At 40.8% G+C, this 20482-nt stretch overlaps 1 protein-coding gene across 14 annotated transcripts in view; it reads right to left on the bottom strand.

The window, feature by feature from the left end:
* LOC129696036 (atos homolog protein B) overlaps positions 1–20482 on the bottom strand; it is a 106219-nt gene that overhangs the window by 68325 nt on the left and 17412 nt on the right. The window contains exon 1 of one of the 14 annotated variants that reach the window (XM_055633446.1): positions 4297–4457. The exons of 11 other annotated variants lie outside the window; for them this stretch is intronic. In XM_055633446.1, coding sequence (XP_055489421.1) covers positions 4297–4438 — 142 coding nt within the window. In that variant the 5' untranslated portion in view covers positions 4439–4457. Of the gene's footprint in view, positions 1–4296; positions 4458–20482 lie in introns of those variants that run through there. 2 more of the 14 variants (XM_055633500.1, XM_055633458.1) reach the window with 2 other exon arrangements.

Below are 20482 nucleotides of genomic sequence, written 5' to 3' on the forward strand. Positions count from 1 at the left end.
AGAGTGCTCAGAATATAGTCTGATATCAGGCAAACAAACGATGTGGCCTTCTCGACAAAGCTGACAGAATAAATAGAGGCTTGATGCTGGGGAAATAGCTCTGTGAGGGGACAGACAGTGGTGTGCTCATCTTTCAAGTAAATCTGGGGAATTTTACAGAGGTAGTGTTGGAAATATTGCTCCTGGGCCTAGACACACCTGCTTTATGTAGTCCAGGCCTCAAATAGCATGGGCAGGATAATTTCTGTGCTAGGTCAGCACTCTTCATTTTCAACAATCACCTTCTCCTCATATAAAATCAAAGGCCGCACATGAAGAAGGTGGTGAATTTCAATGTTTGCTTTCACTGAAATGTGTCTTTTGAGATTTGCTGGTGATCCAAGTTTTCCAGGACCTCACCACAAATCCTAATTGTCGGAGAATGGTGATGTTTTGGAACTCTGCCTTGGAGTGTGGATGAAGTCAAGCACGGCTCATAATGCAGCTTGCCGATTGAGTTTCTGCAGTATGGTTGTTGCGGTGTTAAGTGTTGTACATTTAGTTCTGAAGATTAACTCCACTCTCATTGGAAGTATGTTAGATACAAGCTGCAACATGGTGGCGAGAGGGATTGAGAAAAATTGTTGAGGCAATGACAGCCTTGTTTGACACCAGTCCTTACGGAGACTGATTTTGTTGGAAGCACACTAATTAGTATTGTGTTATAGAGTGAACACTGTGCGCCCCTAGATAGACAGAGTCCATGGTGTGATTTAAGGAGCAGCTGTTTCTGTCACTGGGAGGAGCACTGGAGAAGGAACCAGTTGATGATTTGTGCTGCGGCAGACAGCAGGTGGTCATACATGTTAGCCAAAAAAGGATCATTAATTTATATTATATTATCAGTTCTAAAACTGCTGGTTTTGTGGTACCTTAATTGCTTAAATAGTAATTAAAATTTACCTGACAATTTTCTGGACTTACTGTCATAATTTTGCACTGTTACAAATAACTTCAGAATATTCACATGGATTTTTTTAAAATGACAGCTAGAAACTCAAGTTACTGAAATGAAACATTATTTTTGAAATAGTCACAGTAGGGCACTAAAGGACACAATTTCAACCTGTCCGTGAACAGCTCTCATGCTGAGGAAGCACGATGATCATTTCCAGACTGAAATACATCAGAATGAAAAGTGAAATAGATTAGAAACTTTGCTTATTTTTCCAGGAGAACCCACAAGAAGCTGGAATATATAAAAGTATACAAATGACATTATTGACCAAAAACATTAAAACTTGCAAGGAATGTTTATTTAGCTTTCATAACTTAGTGACTTTCCTAACTAGGTTCCACCATCTAAAAGCAGATTTCAAAAGGCATGTGCCTTTGGATGTTTTGTAGTCAATTCATTGTGGTCTAGCAGTTACGTGCTTCGGAAACTGACCAGCAGTTGACACAAAAAACCTGACAATTAAACCTTTGTTAAAGCAGGTCTTTTATGATTCAATCTGTTTGTATGAGGTTATGCTGGAATATTACCTTGTATAAATGCTGGTGCTAATTCAGGGGAAAAAAAGAAAGAAGGGTGGTTAAAAGGCACCTTTCACTGGTAGAAGCATGTACAAATCAAATAGTATACACATAGGATATTATGACTGTTCTCCACTCACTGGCTGTAGCCAAGCTAAAAATGGCAACTTTGCAAAGCAAATTTATAGAAAACTCTTGTGAAAATAATATTCCAATCCCAAATGAAGATGATTCTTTGATGCATTGGGTACGCCCACACATCATTCTTTGGTGCTTTGGCTAAGCCCACAGGAACCCAAGGCGAATATGAGATGCTATTCCTTCAATTTGCATATGGCTTCACTCTGACAGTGGAGGAGTCCTAACATAACCTAAAATGAACAGTGCAAGGGTTATTGGTGAATAAGTGTTGTTTGTTAGCACTTTCAACATCAGTTGTCACCATGGGAACAGTTGAGAGTAGAATGGTAACCAGTTACTGACTCCATTAAACATGCCCAGCTATTTGATAATGGGGTACATGGTGATATTATTCAACTTTGTTGAGTGAATGCCCTCATTGTAGTTTGGCTGGAGCAGAAGTATTTGCTGCTGGTACAAAAATCTTTCACACAACAACCAGAATGTGGCGATTGTTGGAGACCAATATCTCAGCTCCAGACAACACAACATGAGTTCGGAGAACAGTGAATCAAACCAGCTTCCTCATCACAGCTTAAGGTGGGGATGTTCTCTGATGATTTAACTGCTTTTGTTCAATTTCCATCTCCTTTGATAAAGGCAATCCTGCCAATACCGTGGTGAGATTGAGAGACATTCAGGCTTGGGTTGTAAGAACAAGTAAAATTGCATCGCATAAGTGCTAGAAAATAGCAGTCTACATCAAGAACGTCTAATTAACTCTTCCTGTTCAATGACATAATCAAGCTTCCTCGCAGGCCTGAAACATGATAGGACCTACCACAAATTAAACACAAAATGCTGCGTGCTTAACAGATGAGGCAGCATCTGCGGAAAGAAAAACAGAGTTACTGTTTCAGGCCAATGACCTTCCACAAAAAAATCATGGTGATAACAGTTCAACAGCAATAGATTTTGCAGGAACTGACTCTTCTCTGGACTCCCACAAACCTTACTGCTGTCTCAGTACAAGTCTGGGGTACTGAAGGAGAGTCTCCAGAGCCTCACTAAGCACCTCCAAACCACTCAAGCAGTTCAACACATGCCATAAAAAAATAGCCAGTTTCATAGGCACTTTAAACATTCACCATTATCACACTGATACACAATACCCGCCTGCTAAAGATATACAGCAATTGTTTGCCAAGCCCTCTTTGACAACATCGCCCAAACCTGCAAGCTGTAGCGACCACAAAGGAAAGCAGATAAGAACCCCATGGCTTCCAGGTCAGACATTTTCATTCAAAACACAGGAGCAGGAGTAAGGCATTTGGCCTCTAAAGCCCGATTCATCAATCAATCCTCTATCTAATACCATATTCATGCTCTCCCCACTTCTACATTTATTGCTGTTTGTTCACTGTTGGTCCATCTAAATACTAGAATACCTTTGTGACAAGAATGTCACAACAGCAACTTAATAACTGCTTAAAAGCAGTGAACAATTTAACAAAGAAGAAAAAAAAATCTTACCCATCACTATATACTGTGATGAAATCATCCTTCATGGATCACACAGGTAAGCATTTTTAAAAATACAATCAAATACATCTACTATTGTGTTAAGTGTGGATACAAGGAACTGCAGATGCTGGTTTACAAAATAGACAAAGTGCTGGAGTAACTGAGCGGGTCAGGCAGCATGTCCAGGAAAACATGGATAGATGACGTTTCAGGTTGGGATCCTTCTTCTGGCTATTGTATTAATCTGGTTTAATTTATATGATCAATAATGAAAAATGCATCAAAATAATTGGTTTAAAAAAAAAACACAAGTATGGATTTCCCCCCCCAGAAATATTCACAGTAAACTGTTAATAAAGAGGCAGGGATTGTAAATTTGGGTAAAACATTAGTACTATAATAGGTCACTAAAACATACACACTGCCATTCCGAAACATATTCTTGCAGAATTTCCTCTCAAGATTCATGAACAATTGTGCAATTACAAAGCATTTCCTCTAATCTTTGAAGGAAAAGCTAATGCATCATTGTTTCTGTTGGTCACCATGATTAATCAAAATGAGAGCACAAAAAGCTTTTAACACAGGCACACAGACAGTTTGTGACAAGGGTCAATCTACCCAGTATCACGGGTCTCTGCTGAATAGGTTACTTGGTCCTGAACAAATGCTTTATTTTTAATATGTGATTTGCGTTCAAACCTAGATCAGCCACAGTGACAAGTGCTAAGTAGAATTCTTAAAATATTACCAAGTCCCATTTAATAATAAAAGCAGCAATTTCAACCCCATGCACAACACAATAAAAGAGCTCTAATTTTGGATAAAGATAACAATTGAGCCAAGATTAGCACGCAAACCATATAAAAGCAAGATATTGTAAATAAAGCAGCAGTACAATGTATCAGTAACTACTTTAAAGTCAACATTAAAATTCTTCTCATCAAGTACAGGGCAAAGTACCCTGGGCTACACCGACAAAGAACATTTTCTGGTTATCTTAACCCAACAGCAATTACCCAGTTAACTTTTCTACAGAATTTTCTACTCCAGTGCTATTAGAACGACACAGCGCCTGCCAGAAAAAAACTCAAAGCTTTATATTATTACTTAGAAATATGGTAGTTTGTAACAGACCTTGAGTTGTATGATCTGCTTTTGTGACCCTTTTGATTGTACCCTTGCCGAGGCACAATGAAAAAATGCTCACATTCACAGCCTTGTTCTTGCCGGCTCCAGCCTTCACTTCATTTCCTATCAGCTGACTAAACAAGCTCATTCCGTCAGCTCGGTCTTTTCAGCATAGCGCACTGCTGATTGGAAGATTCCTGCCTGTTACGATTGGCAATTAACTTAGAAGAACTCCTCCTTGTTGCCTAGCACGATGACGGTAGGTTATTCTGACTGAACAGAAAGCTGAATACCAGTCTGGTTGAAAAGGGGAGGATAATACATCAAATGCAATTTTAAACATTTGCAAAGGTGGACTGGAAACAACTGGGGGGAAAAAGGGGAACTGCACTTCGCTTAGGAACGCACTGTATTGGGAAACCGTTTGAATTAAGTAGCATTTTTAGTTTGCCTTTGCTCACCTCCCACAAACAAGATTGCTTAACCAAATATGGCAATTTGAAATGTTTGCAGATTATTCAAGTAAATATTTCAATTTTGTAGAGAATAAGGTTTGCATTAGAATGCAGTCAGTTAAGTACTATTTATAGCTCCAATTAAGTTTCTAAACTTTTGTATTCCTTTCCAGTTTTTTTTATGTCTGCATGCTTTACCAGTTTTTCCCCAAAATTGTATTCTTAAATCCAATTATTTAATATGGTTAGGCCAGTTTTAAAAAGGCTCTCGTTCATTCTGCATGAAAATAGTGCTATTGTCATATCATTACCTTTTCAAAGCCCTGACAGATGGGTTTAACTAAGCACTGACAAATCTAATTTATTGTTCCCCACTACACATACCTTGTGCATTGCCATCCCTTAATTCATCATCAAACAACAATAAATAGGAGGGGGTTTTAAAGCTGCTGACAGGTGATAAGTAGGGACACAAAAGGTACAAATGCTGGAATCTGATAAGCAAGGAAGATGACAAATGAGGGAGAGATGAAGGATAGAAAGACACACCTGCAGGAGGGGAAATTGTGGAAGACGTGGGGTAGTAGGTAAATTAATCCAGGAAGGGTGAGGGGCACTAAAATAGGTGATGGGGAACTGAAAGTGGTGTAAGGGGGTTGGGAACAAAATAAAGAAATGGAAGGAGACACAAGGGAAGCACACGAAGTAAGAGTTACCAAAAATTAGAAAATTCATATGTTCTTATGATTTGGTTGTAGACGACTCGGTTGCAATATGAGATATGTCCTTCTAGTTTGAGTTTGGCCTCACCTTGGCAGTGAAAAAGACCAAAGGCAGACAGGCCGGTCGGTGTGAGAATGGAAAGGGGAATTGAAATGAGATGCAAACAAAAGCCCAGGAGAGCCATTGCAGACTGAGTGCAGGTGGTCTCTAAACCTGTCACCTAGTCTGCACTTGATCTCACCAGAGTAGCAAACATTGGAATACACTTAATTTCTGCAAGAAATAAGAGTTAGCTCCGTCAAAAGAATGGTTCCGACCCAAAATTTTACCTACTCCCTTTCTCCAGAGATGCAGCCTGATCCGCTGACTTACTCCAGCATTTTGTGGCTATTTTAGGAGGAGTTAGACTTGCAACTTCATGGTATATCTTATTGCTGGGCTGAAGGTCATGACCCGAAACGTCACCCATTCCCTCTATCCAGAGATGCTGCTTGTCCTGCTGAGTTACTCCAGCATTTTCTGTCTATCTTTAAACCAGCATTTGCAGTTCCTTCCCCTGCAGCATTCTGGTAAACCTGCACTGCACCCTCTCCAAATCTTCCTCATCTTTCCTGTAATGGAGCAACCAGATCTGCACACAGTACTCCACATGCAGACTAACCAAAGTCCTACAATGCTGCATCAAGATTTCCTACCTCTTATATTCAATGCTCCTAGCGATGAAGGCAAGCATTCCATAAGCCTTCTTTACCACCCTGTCTACTTGAGATACACTTAATGATTCAGCATCCAAACACTCTGGAATAGAGAATTACCAATTCACGATTCTCAGAAAATAATCCGAGATATCTATCTTCAGATTCAGATTCAGATTCAATTTAATTGTCATTGTCAGTGTACAGTACAGAGACAACAAAATTCATTTAGCATCTCCCTTGAAGAGCGACATAGCAAACGATTTGAATTAAAATAAATAATAAGTGGGGGGGGGGGGGGGGATTGGCAGTCACCGAGGTACGTTGTTGAGTAGAGTGACAGCCGCCGGAAAGAAGCTGTTCCTCGACCTGCTGGTTCGGCAACAGAGAGACCTGTAGCACCTCCCGGATGGTAGGAGGGTAAACAGTCCATGGTTGGGGTGAGAGCAGTCCTTGGCGATGCTGAGCGCCCTCCGCAGACAGCGCTTGCTTTGGACAGACTCAATGGAGGGGAGCGTGGAACTGGTGATGCGTTAGGCAATTTTCACCACCCTCTGCAATGCATTCCGGTCGGAGACAGAGCAGTTGCCATACCATACTGTGATGCAGTTGGTAAGGATGCTCTCGATGGTGCAGCGGTAGAAGTTCACCAGGATCTGAGGAGACAGATGGACCTTCTTCAGTCTCCTCAGGAAGAAGAGACGCTGATGAGCCTTCTTGATCAGAGTAGAGGTATTGTGGGTCCAAGAGAGGTCATCGGAGATGTTGACTCCCAGGAACCTGAAGCTAGAAACACGTTCCACCTCCGTCCCGTTAATGTGGATGGGGGTATGCGTGCCGCCTCTGGACTTCCTGAAGTCTACAATGAGCTCCTTAGTCTTCTTGGAGTTAAGGGCCAGGTTGTTGTCAGCGCACCATGCTGCTGACAACAATCTTGGATGATTGTATCAGGATGAGGGAGGATCATGTTGACAAGGATCCGCATGGTAGATTGCTCTGGAAAATTAGATCGCATGGGATCCAAGGAAAGATAGCTGAATGGATAGCAAATTGGCTTCATGGAAGGAAGCAGAGGGTGATGGTGGAAGGTTGCTTCTCGGACTGGAGCCCTGTGACTAGTGGTGTGCTACAGGGTTCGATACTGTGCCTGTTACTGTTTGTCATTACATCAATGATTAGATGAGAACATACACGGCAAGATTAGTAAATTTGCAGATGATACAAAAGTGGGTGGTTTTGCAGATAGTGAAGATTGGTGTGAAAAATTGGCTGATTGGCCAGGTGGGGTGATGGAGGTGTTGCATTTTGGGAAGTCTTACATGGGCAGGACTGACTCAGTGAATGGTAGGTATCTGTGGAGTGTTGTGGAGCAGAGGGATCTAGGAGTGCAGGTGCATGGTTTCTTGAAGGTGGAGTCGCAGGTATATAGAGTGGTCAAAAAGGCGTTTGGCACATTAGCCTTCATCAGGCAGAGTATTAAGTATAGAAGTTGGGATGTCATGTTGCAATTGTATGGTGCAATTGGTGAGGCTGCATTTAGAATATTGTGTTCAGTTCTGGGCACCATGTTATAGGGAAGATGTTGACAAGCTGGAACAGCTACAGAGAAGATTTACGGGAATGTTGACAGCGCTAGACAGTCTGAGCTATAGGAAGAGGTTGAGTGGGCTGGGACTCTATTCCTTGCAGTGCAGGAGGATGACCTTATTGAGATGTATAAAATCATGAGAGGAATAGATCAGGTAGATGCATAGAGTCTCTTGCCAGGGGTAGGTGAATCGAGGATCTGAGGACATAGGTTTGTGAAGAGGAAAAGATTTAATAGGAATCTGAGGGGTAACAAAGGTGTGTGGAACAAGCTGCCCGAGGAGGTAGTTGAGGCAAGGACTATCCCACCATTTAAGAAACAGATAGACATGTACATAGATAGGACAGGTTTGGAGGGATATGGACCAAAGGCAGGCAGGTGGGACTAGTATAGCTGGGACATGTTGGCCGGCATGGGCAGGTTGGGCCGAAGGGCCTGTTTCCACACTGTATCACTCATTATGCTAAGATCCAGTGAATTTGGGGCAAATTCACTTCGCTTATCCTCATAAAACAAGCGGTTCATATAAGCCTCCTTCGAACTGCTTTCAAGGTAAGTACATCCTATCTTAAAAAAGGAAACTAAAACTACACAGTACAATGAAGGGAAGCTTATTGTACAATAGCAACAAGACTTCACTACTGTATTCTGTTGGCAACATCCCATTTGTTTACTAATTACTAGCCACATCTGTATTCTAACACTGTTATTTATGCAATGAATCACAGATTTCTCTGGATACAATATGTTAATCTCATATCATTTAAGTGCTTTCATCTCTTGCTAATGAAGTGGGTAATCTCACAATGTCATCCATATGGCATCTCTTTACACCACTGATTTAACCTAACCCTTGCAATCTTTCTGCATCTTCCCAAGTTATTTTCTAACAATCTTTGAGTCATAGATTCAAAGACACATACAACATGGAAACAGGTCTTTTGGTCCACCTTGTTCATGCCGGCCAAGTTGGCACATGGGGTAGTCAAAACCATTCCTTTCCATATATCTGTCCAAATGTCCTTTAAAAATCTTCTTTAGCTTTGCCTGGCAGCTAATTCTAGATACAGCCTACCCTCCGAGCGACGAAGTTGCCCTCAATGCCAAATCTCTCCCCTCTCACCCATGAGCATTCACTTTATCTGTGCTCCTCATGACCTTGTACACCTGTGCTCCAAAGGAAAAAATTCCCCTGTTAAAAAAGTCCCTGTAACAGAACCTCTCCCTGTAACTGGTCTTGTGCAAATTAAAACTATCGGGAAAAAAAGGCTGCAAACACCAAATTGTCTTGTATTTGCTTAAAGAATGTTGTTTGATAAATACCTATGGTCTTGATTTCCATTGAAAATGACCATTATACAATTTCTTCAGTACATTATCCAAGTCTTACAAACCCACAAAAATACATACTAACAGTGTGATCACCATAAAAATGAAATTCCATAGTATTTTATTGTTAAGTGTATCATATTTCCCCTCCCCCCCCAAAAAAAATGACATTGAATTGAAATATGAGAAAGTGCTGGTGGATGCGGTAAAAGTCATGGTATGATTTAAAAGCAGAAGAAAAAGGTTGGGGCAAGTGGCAGAGTACAGCTTCAAGAAATAACTAAATTACAAAAGACTCTGTGTTGCCAGTTACTGTAAATATCATCAGGAAACAATTCAGAAAATAAATCATACAACAAACGATTTTGTTAGCCAGCAAAGTAATCACAATCAGGAATGATGAAAATCCAGATCACCATTGCCTGGAAGAAATGGAAGCAAGAAAGCTGAATGGAAACTTAGCCTATACCTGGCGTAATGTATGATAGGAATGTGCTGTTCAAAGTTGGACAATCTTTTCTCTATGCAACTTGTAACTTAATTTGAAAGAGGCACCATCATAAATCATCATGCCAACAACCAACGTTTGATCAAAAGTGTACGATAGATCACTTTTCTGCTTCCTACAACCAAGATTGAAAAGGTGATATTTTAAGAGCGAAATGTTTTGAAATGAAATAACGGGAAGCATGGCAATGGACCACAAGTAGTAAGGAATGTGCTTAAAAACAAATACAACGTAGCTCCACTTCTGGAATTCCAAAACAGGCCTTTTTTTTCCTAATCATGGAATGTTCATATCCACTGATCTTAGTAACTTGAATGAGAGAGAAATGAGTACAAAGACTATTATCATCACTGCTCAATTTTTCGGTAATAGTTTCTGTAAAAGATTATTCACTTGCACTGCTCAACAAGACCAACTGAAGACTGCCAGCATTTTCTGTGATTAGCTTGCAATGTCTCAATTTTTCACCAATCAGCTGATTTTATTTTAATATCCTAATGATTACGTACTGATAACAACAGAAATATCTCCATATGGGAGCAACATTGTCCTAGCATCTTCGAATCACTAGCAGATGAGGAAAAACCTTTTCAACCAGAGAGTTGTGAATCTGTGAAATTCTCTGCCACAGAAGGCAGTGGAGGCTAATTCATTGGATGTTTTCAATTGAGAGTTAGATTTAGCTCTTGGGGCTAAAGGAATCAAGGGATATGGGGTAAAAGCAGGACAGGGTAATGATTTTAGATGATCAGCCATGATCATATTGAATGGTGGTGCTGGCTCAAAGGTCCGAATGGTCTACTCCTTCACTTATTTTCTATGTTTCTACGTTTAAATACTCAAAAAAGATCAGAACAGCTCCCAGAGAGTAAAATAAAGTGAAAAAAATAGAAAGGTCACATATTTTAAGCAAGCATTGTGGCAAAAGGCTGGCAAAGGAAAAGGCAAGCTCAATGATAGTAGGGATGGAAGATAGGAGGAATCAAATCACAAAATATTTGGGGTGCACATGTCAATGCAATTTTGCCTTGCACCTTCTTCCCACAACTCATTTGTCAAGATGGGAAGACATACACCGAACACCCTCACCCTGAACAAAGGACCCCCCCCAGGGTTGCGTCCTCAGACCCCTACTGTACTCCCTGTACACACATGACTGTGTGGCCAGGTTCAGCTCCAACTCCATAATCAGGTTTGCTGATGACGCTGTGGTGGTGGGCCTGATCTCCGATAACAATGAGAAGGCCTACCGGGAGGAGGTAGCTGATCTGGCACTCTGGTGTCAGGACAACAGCCTCCTCTTTAATGTCATAAAAACTAAGGAGCTGATCGTGGACTTTAGAAGGGCACAACATCCGAGGATGTATACGCCACTGGAGATAAATGGGGCTACTGTGGATAGGATGAGCTGCTTTAAATACCTGGGAGTCCACACCACAGAGAATCTGACATGGACAACACACGCTGCCGCACTGGTGAGTAAGGCAAGGTAGCGCCTTTACCGTCTCAGGCAGCTGAGGAAATTCAGAGTCTCTCCGAGGATCCTTCAGTGCTTCTACTCTGGGGCTGTAGAAAGCATCTTGTCCGGCAACATCACAATCTGGTTTGGGAACAGCTTTGCCCAAAACAGGAAGGCTCTGCAGAGAGTAGTGCGTTCTGCTGAACGCACTATGGGAACTACACTCACCCCCCTGCAGGACCTTTACATCAGAAGGTGCAGATCCAGAGCCAGCAACATGATGGAGGCCCCTACCACCCTAGTAACGGACTGTTCCAGCTGCTACAGTCAGGCAAACGCCTCCGCTGTCATGTTTAAAATTGCTGTTTTATTTCTAATAAGTAAATACTGATTCTGTTCTATTGTTTTTTGCACAATCCACAGGCATTGCCACTTATATTTCACTACATATCTTGCATGTGTATGTGACAAATAAAGTTAACTTGACGACTTTAATCTCTCAATTCAATAAACATCTTCTTTATTCTTCTTTCTGCACTTCCTCTGGATTTTAAAAATTCTTTCATTGCTAACTTTCACAATTTTCACGAATGATCATTGCCCTGAAATGCTATCTCTACTTCTGTATCAATAGATGCTGCCTGACCTGCTGACAATTTCCAGCAATTGACCTGCTGTGATTATTTCCAGCAATTTTCTTCAGATTTCCAATATTCACAATATTTTTCTTTTGCTTATTTATTTCAGTTGAGTTTCCAATATAGTATGTAGGTTTGTTGTGGTCATGAATACTAACAATATAAAAGATGGAACACAGAATTTTTACAGTTGAATTTATGCTATCAATTGTTATTATAATAATCTTTATTGTTTTGGTTATCTTTTGTGGTTTCACAGCAAATTTAGAAAAAAACTATGCTGTGTGACAAAAGATTTAACACTAGCCACAGTTTAAAATCATGGGTTTAAGTAGATTGTAAACTCAAATGCCAATTAATTATTTGAAACGAGTCTCTAATTGCAGAACGCAGCAATCTTAATTCTGCTCCATAACAAATCTCGACTGCTAACCCTAAAGACAAAAAAGACCAATTAAATCAGACTGGCAAGAGAAACATAATTTTACGCTTCAACCCCTACCCCCCATGCACAAATAAAGCCGACAATTCAGTGGAGCATCATTATCAGAAATCACACATTTTAAAGTCACATATGTTCTTGAGATTATTAATGTAGACAACAATGTTTGTCCTAAAATTCATGCTGATTTTTTAACGATTTTTATTTCATATCTCCCATATCTTATCTTTTCCACTTTTGATCAATGCCTCCTGAAAGCAAATTTGACCATTTCATGTAGTTTTAGGTTCTATTGATTAACGTGGACAACATATTCTTATTTTTCTGCCAAAAGATCTGGCTAGCTGTATTCTATATATTATTATATTACATTGAATTTAAAACACATGCTGGTGCTGGTAAATGTCAGTAAAGGATGCATCACAAACCCATCGCAATAGAAACTGCCAAAGATTTAATGTGTAACCATTAAAAAGTCATCTGGAATGAGATAGCAGACAAACTGGATTGTAAATGACTGCATTGAAATAGGTCTTGGGGAAAACAAAAAAGCACAAATCAATGAATAAAGTTTGAGGCCAAAGGGAAATTTTTATCACATTCAATTCATACCAAATGGGTGGGATTGTAATGTTTAACCAATTCGGTAATCAGATCAGAGAGCTCTGAATTGACTTGGAAGACCATAATCTGAGAGTTGTTAAATGCACATTCAAGCAAATCTAGACAATGGGAGTGGAAAAACTATTTAGGAATGACAATCATAAGGCCAGTAAATATAGCAACCAGAAAAATTAAATTCTGCATGTCAGAAAATTCACTGATACAGTATTTATCAAAACCTGTTGGTTAGTACAACATTTTCTTTCTAAATGAGAGAGATCAATTTCTTCACAGTTTTCCATTAGTATTCAGGTCATTTGCGACATGAATCGAAAGCCTAGATTATTAAAATGTCACATCATGCGCTGCAAATGCAATTAAACTGGGTTCAAGAGTAGAATAATTTTCCTAAACACATCATCTAATGTACTTGGGGAAATAATAGTACAGCATACACTTTTTAAAAACATTAACCCTTGAAAGAAGTTCAAATGTTCCAGAAATAATAGCCATATATTTGTCAGACTTACAAATATATTCTATAGTATAAAGAAATTCAAGTCATCTTCATATATTTTCTCAGCAAAAAAGTGACACAGCTTCTTTCTTTTTAAACGTAGGAAAGGTATTTCTACCATTTCAATTAATGCTGGAACCACAATCGTTTCCAACATCTAGTACAGATTCGCATTTTTGATGGAATCAGACAATCTTGCACAATTACACCACTTACGCCTTAACTGGAGGGGACCTACGTTCTGGCAGGCAGGTTTGCTAGGGCTACACATGTGAGTTTAAACTAAATAGTGGGAGGGAGGGATTGACAAATTGGGAGTATAAAGATGGAGTTAAAGGGGAAGTGAGTACAGGAAACGTTACAAAAGACTCCTGAATTAATGGGAAGGAAAGTTCGAGAAGGGATAAGAGAGTAAGGTCAGGGCCAATTGTGAGTGTTGTGAGAGGGGAGGTGAATACCGAAGTCAAAGTGTTGTATATGAATGCGCGAAGTATAAGAAATAAAGCGAATAGCATGTTGGCCTTCATAACAAGAGGAGTTGAGTATAGGAGCAAAGAGGTCCTTCTGCAGTTGTATAGGGCCCTAGTGAGACCACACGTGGAGTATTGTGTGCAGTTTTGGTCCCCTAATTTGAGGAAGGACATTCTTGCTATTGAGGGAGTGCAGTGTAGGTTCACAAGGTCAATTCCCGGGATGGCGAGACTCCTATGCTGAGAGAATGGAGTGGCTGGGCTTGTATACTCTCGAATTTAGGAGGATGAGAGGGCATCTTATTGAAACATAAGATTATTAAGGGTTTGGACATGCTAGAAGCAGGAAACATGTTCCCAATGATGGGGGAGTCCAGAACCAGAGGCCACAGTTTAAGAATGAAGGGCAAGGCATTTAGAACAGAGATGAGGAAACACTTTTTCACACAGCAAGTTGTGAGTCTGTGGAATTCTCTGCCTCAGAGGGCGGTGGAGGCCGGTTCTCTGGATACTTTCAAGAGAGCGCCTGATAGGGCTCTTAAAGATAGCAGAGTCAGGAGATATGGGGAGAGGGCAGGAACGGGGTACTGATTGTGGATGATCAGCCATGATCACATTGAATGGCGGTGCTGGCTCGAAGGGCCGAATGGCCTACTCCTGCACCTATTGTCTATAATTAGTACACACTATTCACAAAAGATGCATTCCTAAGTATAATCATCTTAATCATAATTTCCTTCACACAAAATACCTTAAGCTTTTTCCCAGTATATTATTTTGCATAATAACAAAACATCCATGATAGACACAAAATGCTGGAGTAATCGAGTGGCTCAGGTAGCATTTCTGAATAAAATGGATAGGTAACGTTTTGGGTTGGGACCCTTATCTTTGGTATAAACCAGCATCTGCAGTTCATTTTTATTACATGCTGGAAATACCTAGCAGTTTCTATGGAGAGCGAGAAAACAGTTAATGTTTCAGGTCACTGACCAATGTTTCTCTCTCTACGCATGGTTCCTGACCTGCTGAGTATTTCCAAAATTTTACATTTCAATTCAGATTTCCAACATTAGCAGTCTTTAGATTTTAGAGATACAACGTGGAAACAGACCCTCCGGCCCACCGTGTCCATGCCGACCAGCGATCACCCCATACACTAACACTATCCTACACACGAGGGACAATTTTATAACAAACCGAAAGCCAATTAACCTACAAACTTGTACATCATTGTAGTGTGGGAGGAAACCGGAGCACCCGAACAAAACCCATGCAGTCACAGGGAGAACACATAAACTTTGTGCAGACAACAGCCTTAGTCAGGATCAAACCCAGGTCTCTGGTGCTGGAACTCTACCGCTGCACCACTGTGCCACCCCTCAACAGTCTTTTACCTCAAGTATGTTTAGAATATACAATTATGGTTGGGTTATATAACATTTTATTTTTGGAAAAAAGAAATGGCAAGTGGGCTAGAAATTGAGGAATGAAACAGACCATGGTACCATTAGGCCATAAGTGATAGGAGTAAAATTAGGTCATTCGGCCCATCAAGTCTACTCAGTCATTCAATCACGGCCGATCCTTCTCTCCCTCCTAACCCCATTCTCCTGCCTTCTCCCTATAACCTCTGACACCTGTACTAATCAAAAATCTATCAAAAATCTATCTCTGCCTTAAAAATATCTACTGATGGCCTCTACAGCCTTCTGTGGCAAAGAATTCTGAGGCAATGACCTCTAGTCCTGGACTCTTCCACCAGTGGAAATATCCTCTCTACACCCACTACACCCAGGTTTTTCACTATTTTGTATGTTTCAATGAGGTCCCCCCTCATTCTTCTAACCTCTAACGAGTACAGGCCCAGTGCCGACAAACACTCATCATAGGTTAACCTACTCATTCCTGGGATCATTCTTGTAAACCTCCTCTGGACTCTTTCCAGAATCAAAATTGCTCACAATATTCCAAATGCGGCCTTACCTGCACCTCAGAGCCTCAGCAATACATCCCTGTTTTTGCATACAAGCCCTCTTGAAATAAATGCTAGCATTGAGTTAGTTTCTATACTGCCGATTTGACTTACAGATTAACTTTTTGGCGATAGAAACAAGTAACTGCAGGAAAGGCAGGAGGATAGATAACAAAGCAATACTAAAAGATGTTCCACTGTACAATGACCCGATCAACCAGAGGAAGAGAGAGAAGAAAACCATCATGATAGATTACAATTTCACATTGAAGGAAATATTCAATGTGTGAACAACATGGCTGCTATGGCATCAATCAAATTACTTCAAAATTATGTGCCCACTACAGATAGACAACATTTTTTTTTAATGAAAAACACAGGGTTTTCCTCAAGTACATTGATATGAAAAGCTAGCTGATCTAGGTTATACAGCAATGTCTGGAGATACCAAACCAGTGGCTATGTACTGAAGGATGTTATGTGCCCAAAAAGAAAATGTAATTGAACTTTACTGGTATCTTGCAAATCATATATAACAAGAAATCTGATTGTATATAAATAGAAAATTATGGTATTATTACCTAAAGTTAAACACCAGTTATCTAAAGTTAAACACCAGTTCTTGTTCTGTTTGGCAATCTTGTCAAGAGTCAAGTGCTTGGTTTCATATGCACCAACAATTGAACAATGAAAATCTTACTAGTTCAAAACAAAGTACTGGAGTAACTCAGCAGGTCAGACAGCATCTGTGGAGGGAGTGGTTAGGCAATGTCTCCGGTTAGGAATGGACTTTGGGTGGAAGGGGAGAGGGAAGGGGAAGAGTAAGCTAGAAGAGAGAGGGGGGGGGGGGGGGTGACAAAGCCTGCCAAACGAGTGGATACAGGCGAGAAGTGGCTTTGATTGGCAGATGGATGGAGTAAGGAACAAGGCGAGAGATGAAAAGGAGACGAAATGGTGTCAGATGAGGAGTGAAATGTAAAGCCAGAGAGAGGAATATGGGTGGAAAGAGAAGGCGTGTGGGAGTGGGGGGGCAAAGGGAGGAGTATTACTTAAAGTTGTAAAAGTGAAACACAAAGTACTGTTTCTCCAATTTCCATGCGGCCTCACTTTGGCAGCGGAAGGGGCAAAAGACAGAAAGGTCAGTTTGAGAAAGGGAGGGGGAATTAAAATGGTTACCAACCAGAGAGCTGGCAGGCCTTGTCAGACAGAGAGCAAGTGTTCAGCGAATCAGAATCCTTACTTGCTGCAGCTTTGCAGTCCCCCTCAATGCAATAACACAAAGATAATAAATAATCAAAAACATAATAATACGAGGCAACCATGGACACAGACCATAGAAGATCAAAGCTGCTGAGATTAATGTTATGTACTGTTCAAGATGGTTGCTGTTCTCAAACCCGGTGGTCATAGTTTTCAGGCGCCTGTACCTTCTTTCCAGTGGTAGTTGCAAAATGAGTGCATGGTCTGTGTGGGCGTATGTTGATATTGGCTGCTTTTTTGAGGCATCTCCTCCTATAGATCCCTTCAATGGCAGGGAGGTCTGTAGCTATGATGGAGCACTCTCTGTAGCCTCCTTCATTCCTGGGCCTTTGAGTTGCCAAACTAGGCATATCTCACATTCTGCTTGGGCAGCTTACAAACCCAATGGTATGAACATTGAATTCCCCAATTTTAGGTAAAGAGCTAACAGCAGCCTTTCCTCCCCCCCCCCCCCCCCCCCCCCCCCCACCTATCCCTTCCTCTAGCTTCACTTTTTCACGTCTTCTCTCCTTATCTCAGCCTTCTGTCTTCTTCAAATCTCTAGCCTTTGTCCACCAATCAAAACTCCCTCATGTATGTCCATCTGTCACTTGCTGGGCTTTGCCCCGCCTCCACCTCTTTCCCGCTTTCTCCCCACGATTACAATGACTGGCAAAGGGTCTCGACTTAAATCATCACCTATTCAAGTGCACTTGAGATGCTGACCAAGCCACTGCGCTACTTCAGCACTTAGTCTCTTTCTTTGTAAACTGCATTTGCAGTTCCTTCTGTCTACAGGCCATGATATTTTGGATATGTAGAACAGTACAATGCAGAAATAAGGCCTTAATGCTTTCAAGTGATGCTTAATATGGAGAACATAGTACGTGATATTTTTGATAAGTAGACAGTACAGTGCAGGAATAAGGCCAACGGCTCACCTTTGCACCATTCCCTTAGTGCTTTCAAGTGATGCTTAATATGCAGAACACAATACATTATATTTTTGATATGTAAACGGTACAGAACAGGAACAGTCTGGCACCACATTCCCACTCCTATGATGCCAATCTATTTAATCCCATCTGCCTGCACATGATCTGAATACATCTATTTCTGGCCTGATCTTATATATTGCAAATGTATCATCTGCCCTGCAGTGCATTTTAGGCACCGTCTACTCGCTGAATTAAAAAAAGCTTGTCTGGACAGGCAGCATCTCTGGAGATAAGGAATGGGTGACGTTTCGTGTCGAGACCCTTCTTCTGAAGCCTCACCCATTCCTTCTCTCCAGAGATGCTCCCTGTCCCGCTGAGTTACTCCAACATTTTGTGTCAACCTTCGATTTAAACCAGAATCTGCAGTTCTTTCCTACACATCCCTCTTATAGGTCCTGCCAACACAAGATTAAGGAGCAGCACACCATCTTCCAAATGGGTATGTTGCAACTTTCTGGACTTAATATAGATAATCTGATATTCATCTGTATCAATTGTCCATCTGGAATTCATCTTGTTTATTTTTCACCCTGTGAGCATGGAGGACACGCCCAAGCCTGAACTGCTGAGCATGCTCTGCATTTAGCAACTTCTACTTGCTTTTGCCTTTGTTCTCACTTTCTAACTCTTCTCATTCACTGGTTGTCCTGATAAGTGTGTTTACAGCTTATTCCTTGGTCACCCTGATTTAACCATATCAGAGAACTCTTCCCTCATCCACCTTTACTACAGATTAAAAATGCATTTTTTTTCTCTTGCCGTTCCAATAAAAAGGGCCATCAACCAGAAGTAACTTCAAATTGCTGCATTTATAAAGGGCCCAGGAGAGACCAGGCATGGTCTATTGTATCCAATTGTGCTGCCTGGCCTCAAAGAGGATATAGAGAATAGAGACTAGTTCCAGAGATGGTGGAAACAAAGACCTGCAAATGTTGGTTAATACACAAAATGACACAAAGTGCTGTAGTGACTCAACAGGTCAGGCAGCATCACTGGAGAACATTTCAGACTGGAGAAAGTTCTAGACCCGAAATGTCACCTTACAATGTTCTCCAGGGATGCTGCCTGACCTGCCGAGTTACTTCAGCACTTTGTGTCCTCCACGGATGGTGGATTTGCGAGTATGAGCAGAGGTCGAGTAGATTAGGCCTGTATTCTCCAGAATGAGAGAAAGTCTCATTGAAACTTACACAATTCTGACAGTGCTCATTGGGCAGATGTGGGAAGCACACTTCCCCTGGTTGAGGAAAACAGAACTTACCACAGGATTAGGTTATTTTGAAGTAAGATGAGAAATAATTTCTACACTGAGAGTGTGGCGCATCTCTAGAATTCTTTAAACCAGAGACCCTCAGAGGTTCTGTCACTGAGTTTATTCAAAACCATTATGCAAGTGAAGTGGTAGAGCAGCCATAACCTTGATAAATGAAGTTATGATAAGGTTCACTTCTTAATAAAAAAAAGACAACTCACAAAAATGTTAGTTAGACCAACTCAAGCTTTACTGATCATCTGCTGGCGGAAGTGACGGGGATGCACCAGTCAAGTAAGCAACACAGACACTTGACTTCCCCCGTGCCTCCACTTCAATGAACAATAACCAGCTTGAAGGGCCAAATGTATTTCTTACATTCTTATGTCCTGTTCATAAAGGTACAGGACATCTTCAGGGATACAAGTCATCAGCACTATCATGATAGACAAAAATGCTGGAGAAACTCAGCGGGTGAGGCAGCATCTTTGGAGCGAAGGAATAGGTTACCTTCTTCATGATGTTCATAAAAAAATAATTTAAAAAATGGTTACTTTTATTATTGTTTTCACTCCATGTTACTTTTATCATTGTTTTCACTCCATGGACAGAAAGCGATTCTGAAATGTTCCAATTGGCGAGCCAGAGAAATGTCAGTGTGAAACAATTGTGGTGGCAAGGATCAGATAGACTTTGTGATCCATGAACAGACAAGTATCATGAAAAGATGCAGAATATAATTAAAATGGTAATGAATGTTGGTACAGGGTATTTGTATCTGGAAGTGCACCAGAGCATAGTAATCATTTGTAGCTGTACATTCAGTCCCGAGTACCAGTCGTTTGGGTGATAAATATTCGCCTTGGATGAAATGCTTACCAGAACAATACCTGGTCTCTAAGGGTTAAATTATGACCCAGGATTACACAAACTCCAAGAAAAATGTGCAAACTAAAACAACCAAATCGGGTTAGCTACTTTTAAAAGATAATTTTAATGACGTTTAAGATACTCTGGGGAATTGAGAAAGCACATAGATGGTGGGGGGGGGGGGGGGGCTTAAAATGCAGGTTTGTATTGGTTGTTGTAGAGGGATTTCCTCGGGCTGCTAGCTGATGAAGAAAATTATTTCGGGCTTCTGTTCCCAGGTTTAAAAAAAAAAAAAAAAAATGCTGGACAATTGTGTCATTAGATTAAAGTTAAACACGACTTCTAACGCCTTCAACATCACGGATCACAATATCTGGACAAAACAAAAGGTATGTCGTTTATTTAACATATTATCTTGCTTTTTGATGTGG

This window comes from Leucoraja erinacea, chromosome 1 (genome assembly GCF_028641065.1).
Source record: "Leucoraja erinacea ecotype New England chromosome 1, Leri_hhj_1, whole genome shotgun sequence".
Lineage (NCBI taxonomy): Eukaryota > Metazoa > Chordata > Chondrichthyes > Rajiformes > Rajidae > Leucoraja > Leucoraja erinaceus.